Raw genomic sequence first — 10000 nt, 5'->3', positions numbered from 1 at the left:
CAACGTCAGGGGTTTGATTGACATTCATTGCTGGGAGTTAATGTTCCATCTGTCATGGCTGTACCTCTAACGTGGAACTCTGTGGTCAGGATTCCTCCGGAGAGTTCTGGATCCGAATGGACACTCCGTGCAGTACAAGGAATCTTTGGGTTGAAAAAAAGAGGACATTTTGATGTACTATTGCTGTTTGCTGCAGACACTTGGACATTGAATTGTCTCTTAAAAGCTGATGACCAGATGTCCAGATATTTCCACACCTTAAACAGAACCAATCCACCCACTGGCCATCTATGAGTGGGCTCAGACTTACTGGCGGTCAGTACTTTTATTACAGTAGTCAGATATGTACTATATCTATGAGCAGTCAGTAGTTTTATTACAGTATTCAGATATGTACTTTATCTATGAGCGGTCAGTAGTTTTATTACAGTAGTCAGATATGTACTTTATCTAAGAGTGGGTTCAGACTTACAGGACGTGTCCACACCAATGTCAAATGAGGACTAAAATGTCCCCACCAATATCGGAAAAAAAGTGCCTCGTGGTACACAAAGGGTTAAATAAGCTCCCTGTATGCTGTCGATTCAAAGTTTTTGGCACATTTGGCTGCAAAGATCTTAGCTCTAGTGGTCTGGAATGTAACTGTGTTATGTATTAGATATGTATTAGGTGTGAGTGGTTTGGAATGTAACTGTGTTATGTATTAGATATTTATAAGGTATGAGTGGTCTGGAATGTAACTGTGTTATGTATTACAGTAGATATGTATTAGGTATATGAGTGGAACAGTGTTATATATGTACTAGGTACTGTATGTATTAGGTGTGAGTGGTCTGGAATGTAACTGTGTTATGTATTACAGTAGATATGTATTAGGTATATGAGTGGAACAGTGTTATATATGTACTAGGTACTGTATGTATTAGGTGTGAGTGGTCTGGAATGTAACTGTGTTATGTATTACAGTAGATATGTATTAGGTATATGAGTGGAACAGTGTTATATATGTACTAGGTATGTATTAGGTGTGAGTGGTCTGGAATGTAACTGTGTTATGTATTACAGTAGATATGTATTAGGTATATGAGTGGAACAGTGTTATATATGTACTAGGTATGTATTAGGTGTGAGTGGTTTGGAATGTAACTGTGTTATGTATTACAGTAGATATGCATTAGGTATATGAGTGGTCTGGAATGTACTGGCTGGCGGTAACTGTTTTAGATATGTATTAGGTATAGTGCTAAGCGTAAGTGAATACACCCATGCTAAAGTTGACTAACAAGAGGAATAAAAAAATCATCTTTTGGAAATTGATCTTAATGTCTTAATTAAAAAAAAAATACGTAAAATGTTCCTTGTAAATGTACTGTATAATGTATTGTAAATAAATAAATGTTCTTCCTTAAAATACAGGGGGCATAAGTAAGTACACCCCTACCCCAGATTTCTATTTTTAAAGGCCAGTTATTTCATGCATCCTAATAAAGTTCCCTTGGCCTTTGGAGTTAAAATAGCCCCACGTCATCACATACCCTTCACCATACCTAGAGATTGGCTATTTTTGTAAGCTAGCCTTACCTGTGAAGCACTTTGGGTCAGCTGTTGTTGTTTTTAAATATGGTATATGAATTAAGTGACATGACTTGACATATATATATATTAACTATATGAGTGGTCTATATAACCGTATGAGTTGTCTATATATATAGATTAACCGTATGAGTGGTCTGTATAGTAAACAGTTATAGTGTGCACATCCCACCTTCTGGCAGGTGCAGGACAAAAGAAAGCTATACTCAATTGAAAAAATTTGCCTAAAGAAGACCCAGCAGGGTCGAAACGTTGCATTAAATAATTGGGAGTCAAAAGCAGTGTTGCGGACATTATATTTTTTCAATTGGTCTGTATAGTACCCTCCAGAATTATTGGCACCTCTGCTAGCTTTGTAAGCTACATGTAGCCTAACCTGTGAAGCATATATATATATATATTATGAGTGGTCTGTATATATATATACATATATATATATATATATATATATATATATTAACCGTATGAGTGGTCTATATATATATATATATATATTAACCGTATGGGTGGTCTATATAACCGTATGAGTGGTCTATATTAACCGTATGGGTGGTCTATATAACCGTATGAGTGGTCTATATAACCGTATGGTCTACTCTATATAACCGTATGGTCTACTCTATATAACCGTATGAGTGGTCTATATAACCGTATGGTCTACTCTATATAACCGTATGGTCTACTCCAGTGGTCCCCAAACTTTTTCTTCCAAGGGCCAGCTCACTATGCCTGGCTCCAAGAGAGGGCCAGAGACTCTGAGTAGTTCTATATCAGTAACCATAAATAGCTTAGTGCTGTGAACAACAGCAGTCTACCTTAGTTGAATATTCTATTACATTTAATCATAGGCTATTGCAATTTAATACCATTGTTAGCTGTGTTTATATTGTCATCATGCCATATTAGTGTAAAATTAAATAATACTAATAAAAAAACGTTTGCATTCCCAAAAGTATTAGCAGGGAGTCCCAACAGTATATTTTAATAAAATGTGTGAACTCTGAATTCTGTGTCTTTGCATACACAGCTCAAGTTGTGAATATCCTACAAATAATTTAAAGTTATCAAACTATGAGGACTGAAATGAAAACTGAAATGACCACCATTCTAACTTTCAGTCACCTGATGAGAACTTTGTGAACTCTTTGTATGAACATTTGAACGAGTGAATAAAAAATTGAAATAATTATCCCAGAAGGTCCCAGAAATATGACTTGAATAGAAGTTAGTTAGTTATTAACAATGAATTGATAAACTTTTAAAATACTTTGAGCACTGATGCAGTCAGCATAGGCCTCTTACATTGTTTGCAGCAGGGCTTTGAACCGGTTCAAGGAACGAAAACGAAAACCGGGAACTTTTTGTATTTTACAGGGAACAGAAACGAAACCGAAAACGTTATTATTTTTTATGTTCTGGAACAGGAACACTTATTTAAAAATAATGGTAACCGGTTAATACCGGTTTTATTTCGTTCCTCAAAGTTTTCGTTGCCTAATTAACTAAAAAAAAAAAAGGTAATTATTTTCCTGCGCACGTTACCATGACGGCTGAGGTTCACTTCCTGTGTGACATCACATCAGACATTCGCTGACTGAATGGAGAGAGAGCGGTGGATTACAAAGTCTCCACTCCACATCTTAAATAAGAGGTAAATTACGATCCATCGTTAATTAAAACGCTCATTCCAAACACAATATCAATAGCTATATTTGTCGACTCCACGTTAATGATGGACTAGCGAACATTAGGCCTACTGGATGGCCTTTCCCCCCGACAATTGGAATTTGTTGTTGCCCGAGTGGCATAACCACGTGTCTTAATAATGTCGTTACGTTTGTGTGGAAATTTTCTCTTTTAACAATAAACTACACATTTTAAATAATTGTAGGCCTATTTAATTATTATTATTATTAATAATATAATTATTATTATGTAATGGTTGTAATATTATTACATTTGGTTTAAGCTGGATGAGAAAGATATAACATAATTCTATAGCATTAAACAGCTGACAGGAACGAAATTAACCGTTCCGGGAACAGTATTTTTTTGTTCTAACAGGTTCGGGAACGTCAATTTATTGGTGAAACTCATAACCGGAAACGTTATAATTCCGTTTCTGTTCGGAACGAACCGATTGGGGGAAAAAATCGGTTCAAAGCCCTGGTTTGCAGGTAGGCCTACATTTCATTTTGTTTTCGATGGCAAACGCAAAACAGCGCCAAAACAACCACCAGTGGGCAAAAAGAGTATTACATGTGTACTGTTAAGACTCGCCATAGAGAATGAATGGGGGGAATTGCGGAGGTTTTAGTTTGACGATGTTGTACTCCCGTGCGGGCCGGATGCTATATACCACGGACATGTTTTGGGGGGCCACCCAAAACGAGGTGGCGGGCCGTAGTTTGGGGACCACTGGTCTACTCTATATAACCGTATGAGTGGTCTATATAACCGTATGAGTGGTCTATTTAACCGTATGAGTGGTCTATATAACCGTATGAGTGGTCTATTTAACCGTATAGGTGGTCTATATAACCGTATGGTCTACTCTATATAACCGTATGGGTGGTCTATTTAACCGTATGAGTGGTCTATATAACCGTATGAGTGGTCTATTTAACCGTATAGGTGGTCTATATAACCGTATGGTCTACTCTATATAACCGTATGGGTGGTCTATTTAACCGTATGAGTGGTCTATATAACCGTATGAGTGGTCTATTTAACCGTATAGGTGGTCTATATAACCGTATGGTCTACTCTATATAACCGTATGGGTGGTCTATTTAACCGTATGAGTGGTCTATATAACCGTATGAGTGGTCTATTTAACCGTATAGGTGGTCTATATAACCGTATGGTCTACTCTATATAACCGTATGGGTGGTCTATTTAACCGTATGAGTGGTCTATATAACCGCATGAGTGGTCTATTTAACCGTATAGGTGGTCTATATAACCGTATGGTCTACTCTATATAACCGTATGGGTGGTCTATTTAACCGTATGAGTGGTCTATATAACCGTATGAGTGGTCTATTTAACCGTATAGGTGGTCTATATAACCGTATGGTCTACTCTATATAACCGTATGAGTGGTCTATTTAACCGTATGAGTGGTCTATTTAACCGTATGGGTGGTCTATATAACCGTATGGTCTACTCTATATAACCGTATGGGTGGTCTATTTAACCGTATGAGTGGTCTATATAACCGTATGAGTGGTCTATTTAACCGTATAGGTGGTCTATATAACCGTATGGTCTACTCTATATAACCGTATGGGTGGTCTATTTAACCGTATGAGTGGTCTATATAACCGTATGAGTGGTCTATTTAACCGTATAGGTGGTCTATATAACCGTATGGTCTACTCTATATAACCGTATGAGTGGTCTATTTAACCGTATGAGTGGTCTATTTAACCGTATGGGTGGTCTATATAACCGTATGGTCTACTCTATATAACCGTATGGGTGGTCTATTTAACCGTATGGGTGGTCTATATAACCGTATGGTCTACTCTATACAACCGTATGGGTGGTCTATTTAACCGTATGGGTGGTCTATATAACCGTATGGTCTACTCTATATAACCGTATGGTCTACTCTATATAACCGTATGGGTGGTCTATTTAACCGTATGGTCTACTCTATATAACCGTATGAGTGGTCTATTTAACCGTATGAGTGGTCTATATAACCGTATGGTCTACTCTATATAACCGTATGGTCTACTCTATATAACCGTATGGGTGGTCCGGGGCGTATGGTCTACTCTATATAACCGTATGGGTGGTCTATATAACCGTATGGTCTACTCTATATAACCGTATGGTCTACTCTATATAACCGTATGGGTGGTCTATATAACCGTATGGTCTACTCTATATAACCGTATGGTCTACTCTATATAACCGTATGGGTGGTCTGGGGCGTATGGTCTACTCTATATAACCGTATGGTCTACTCTATATAACCGTATGGGTGGTCTATATAACCGTATACTCTATATAACCGTATGGTCTACTCTATATAACCGTATGGGTGGTCTATATAACCGTATGGTCTACTCTATAAAACCGTAGGGGTGGTCCGGGGCGTACCGGCTGGCAGTAGAGCTTCTCCCCGTCACACAGCTGGACGTCGCAGTGGAGCCAGACCGTGGACACCTTGTCCAGCCGCTGGAAGCGGAACGAGTTGAACTTGAAGGTGGAGCGGCTGTCTTTGGCGTTGTCAAATATGGTGACGGTGTTGTCCGATGGACAGCTGTGAGAAGAGCAGGGTGCGCACACACACACACACACACACACATACACACACACACAGAATGCTGAGCAACTCAGGTCTGGCAACAGGTTCCCCAGAGAGCAATTGAGGACTGGGAACAGACTCTCTCCACACACACACACACACACACACACACACCACACACTCACACTCACACTCACACTCACACACACACACACACACACACACACACCACATACTCACACACACACACACACACTCAGTGCGTACCTGTTGATGATGAGGCTCCACCTCTTCTTGTCTGTAGAGTAGGGGGAGGGTGTGGCCCAGCAGTTACTGATCACAACCTTAAACCTGTGAGGGTCACACATGGGAGTGTTTGAGGAGGGTCACACAAGAGGGTGTGTGTGTGTGTGTGTGTGTGTGTGTGTGTGTGTGTGTATGGGTGTGTGTATGGGTGTGTGTGTGTGTGTGTGTGTATCAGGGATGGAAATTAAATATTTTTTTCCGCCTGCCACTGTGGCTGGTGGATTCCAAAATCTACAAATGGCATGAAAATGTGATATCATGATTATAGTAGGCTACCCAAAATGATCACGGTAATCAGCATTATTGCGATACGACTAAAATGTGCTGCGTTTTGCCCTAAACCTACCAGCTGTCCTCCAAGCACAGTAGCAACAAAACTAAAGGTCAACAGAATCACATTCATATGCCATAGTGTCTTGTCATAAAAGTGGTGTGGCTCCTTTAAGACTCTGTTTGTGTGAGTTCTGGAGCATCCCATAATCCAACCCTCCAACTTGATCTAACTATAGTGTACATCATCTGATTTAAATATTTACAGGTATCAAGGCTATTTAACATTTAGCATTTATTTTCTATTTGGCCCGTTATGAAATCATGCACTGAACAATTTAAGCGTATATGTGTGTGTGCGTGTGTGTATATAGGTGTGTGTGTGTGTGTGTATGGGTGCGTATGTGTGTGTGTGTGTGTGTGTATGTGTGTGTATGTGTGTGTGTGTGTGTGTAAGCGCTTTCAGATATAACCTCCAGAGTATATGCGGAGGTTTGTCAAACAGAGGTCCTACCCTTCGGATGATTCAGATATGATGCTAACCTGCGGACCTTATACTGACCTTATACGGACCTATGTGTGAACGACATACACGTTACACGTGTATACACATTACAGAATCTCCGTGTGGTTGTCGAGTGAGGGGTGGGGGCTTGTAGAGTTCACAAGATTCGAGATATGACGCAGAATATATGCGGCCGCTGCCTGTCACAGCTGCTGTTTGTTTACAAAGTGTATGCATTATGTAGGCTAAAAAAGAAAAATCTATTGTGCGTAGGCTAATACTTGAAGTAGTCACGTAAGTGCGCACTTGAAATTGACCTACAGTATTTGTATCTGTGCTTCGAATAAACACATTTATCTGTTTTCAGCGTTATGTAGCAGAATTACTTGGCTATGGAACCCCAAATCTGGTTTGCGTTGGAGAGAGAGAGCATGCACAAACTTTATGGTACCAGCCAATTCAGTAGGCTGACTGAAGACTTCAAGGCCATCATATAGGCTACAACGTTTTTAAGCAACAAACAAAATACTAACATAAAGCATCCTCTCCCCATGTGTCTATTGCATTTACGTAAGGAGCTTGGAACAAAGTTGGGTTTTCTTCGTTTTCATTTTCTCTAGGCATATTTATGCTCAACAAATATCAGCGAGCTCAGCAGTGAGGTCATGAGAAGGCTATCAATGAACAGAAAACCGACCGTGTTGGCTAACAATTTATTAAATACTCCTGTTATTGTCGTCAACGACGTCGCTGTAGGCTACTGCCTTTTCAGCGCCTTCTGCTTATGATGATTCAGTCTTTGTTTGGCCTTGCCATGCAGTTGTAGGCTACAACGTGTCTCTTGCCGTTCCCTTCATGTGTTCTATCAAAATGTTGTATGCCCTCATGGACAGTAGCTCTGTGATGTCTGCATCTTTCCAGGTCGGAGATTTTCTGGACAGCATGCCACTCCATCATAACACTGGCATTTAAGTCAGATTTAACCACATGGACGCACGAAAGAAACGTCACCGACACGCCCTCTCACTAGGTGTGAATTTTAACCGCATGTTCTACGCTTCGTTCAGACACAGCACATTTACATAATGTCCGGAGGAAATACTAGGGGGGGAGTAGTAGAACAACCGGCTACATTCGGACTTCCACCGTTTAACATCTGCAGAACCTCCAGTCTTACACGTATGTCTGAAAGCGCTTTGTGTGTGTGTGCATGTCAGAGGAGAGGTGAAGCTCACACCTGTTGCTCAGCCCCTTGGCCTCGATGCCTATGAAGACTTCAGAGCCGATCTCTGACGTGTCGATCACATAGGGAGCGTCTTTGGCATACAGGAACTTGGAGTTCTGAGGGGCACAGTGAATCACACTTTACACTTTATAGAGCAGTGAATCATACTTAAACAGCTTGTTCATATTGTTTGGAATGAATGCAAATCAGTTGGGACACATACACAAGCTCATGAGGCCTTATGTGTGAATCGACCAAAATCTACTGCAACTTAATGTTAATGAGAATTAATAGGATTTAAAGCAATCCAATGCAGTATGAGGTTGTTTTTTAAAGCAATCTGTCGAAAATACTACTCTATTTTTTTATTTTACACAATTTTTGTCAACACACACACACACACCATCAGGGGGCATCAACACACACACACACCATCATAACACACACACCATCACGGGGCGTCAACACACACACACACACCATCACGGGGCATCAACGCACACATCTCCCACTCTTACGCTATACTCACCCCACAAGGTCATATTACACAATGTTAATTTACCATCTGACTCTGAAGGTGTTACCATTAAGGTAAAACCATAGGATGCCGTTTAAAACGGCATGAGTTTGGTTCTACCCACTGTGAAAACGTTAATAGGATGCCCTTTAAAATGCTGTGAGTTCAGTTCTACCCACTGTGAAAATGTTCATAGGATGCCCTTTAACCCTTAGAACCCTAAGCTGTTTTTAGGGCATTTTTACTACCTTTATTCATAAGGATTTATTCTGGTCATTGTAAGTGCCACACACACATATTATATATTGTTTTTTTTCAGCAGAGTCTAGGCAATCCAGATCTAATACATTTCATGTATTAGTACTAGCATTGATTTTTTTTTTTTTTTTAAAGAATTAAAATACAAAAAGCGTATTATAAAAATTCTTATATTTTGACATGTATCTCACCACAGCAAGCTCATAGCTCTACATTTCATGTGTGTGTAGGGCAGACTGTCCTAAATCTGCCAATATAATTGCCATGTTGGATGGATACTCTGGGGCTGAGCAATTTACAGAAATATGTGGTGTGTGCTTTATGCAAATAAATGCCATTTTTTATTTAGTGATGAAAATGACCTTTCTGCGCTCCATATCTGTGACACGAACTTATCTGACCTGACTTGACCCGAGTTTGCGCGTTAGCCTGCGTGTGCCTATGGTGTATGCACTCATAATGATTTTCAACTTTTTACTGCATTGCCATGAACAAAGTAAAGGCAAAAAAGGTGTTTCTTTGTTGAACAAATTGGGATGCAATGTGAGCCTTGAATTGGATGCCATGCAGGAATTTGCTAGGATCTCAAAACCGGATTATAAACATGTTTTGCCATAGAGAAACACACGATAGCATTGGATTATAAACATGCTTTGCCACAAAAACAAACAAAAACGTGGGGTAAGTCCAGCTATATGAAGTTTTATTTTGCTGTCACTTCGTCTGTTTTGTAACCCAGAAGGATGTACTTGGTATCAAATGATAGCTCTGTGTCTCCTTTTCATCTGACATGCGTGGCATATCTATCCGATCACGGGTCCGCGAGTAATTCAAATGAGAGTAATGGGTGTGCAGCGTTGGTTTGTGTACATGACGTTATTATTTTGCAGTCACCTAGTCTGTTTTTATAAGCCAGAAGGATCGATATACATGGTACCAATGGATAGCCCTGTGTCTCCTCTTTCATCTGATATGCTTGCCATATCTATGCGATCACGGGATCGCGAGTAATTCAAACGAGAGTAATGGGTGCGCAGGTGAACGCAGAGAAGTATAGACTGTAAA

The 10000-nt window shown here is 39.9% G+C and overlaps 1 protein-coding gene across 1 annotated transcript in view; it reads right to left on the bottom strand.

The window, feature by feature from the left end:
• The window catches only part of tectb (tectorin beta), a 22858-nt gene that overhangs the window by 961 nt on the left and 11897 nt on the right, over positions 1 to 10000 (bottom strand). Inside the window, exons 8-11 of the mRNA XM_076297485.1 lie at positions 8173 to 8276; positions 6122 to 6205; positions 5707 to 5869; positions 65 to 143 (exon numbers count right to left, since the gene is read on the bottom strand). Of these exons, the coding sequence (XP_076153600.1) occupies positions 65 to 143; positions 5707 to 5869; positions 6122 to 6205; positions 8173 to 8276 (430 nt within the window). The remainder of the gene's footprint in view (positions 1 to 64; positions 144 to 5706; positions 5870 to 6121; positions 6206 to 8172; positions 8277 to 10000) is intronic.

The sequence above is a fragment of the Alosa pseudoharengus genome, unplaced genomic scaffold (assembly GCF_046254945.1).
Source record: "Alosa pseudoharengus isolate Yale_2024_CS ecotype anadromous, Long Island Sound unplaced genomic scaffold, YU_APseudo_1.1 YU_APseudo_1.1_scf_20, whole genome shotgun sequence".
Classification (NCBI taxonomy): Eukaryota; Metazoa; Chordata; class Actinopteri; order Clupeiformes; family Clupeidae; genus Alosa; species Alosa pseudoharengus.
This window is presented reverse-complemented; position numbering and strand designations above follow the sequence as displayed.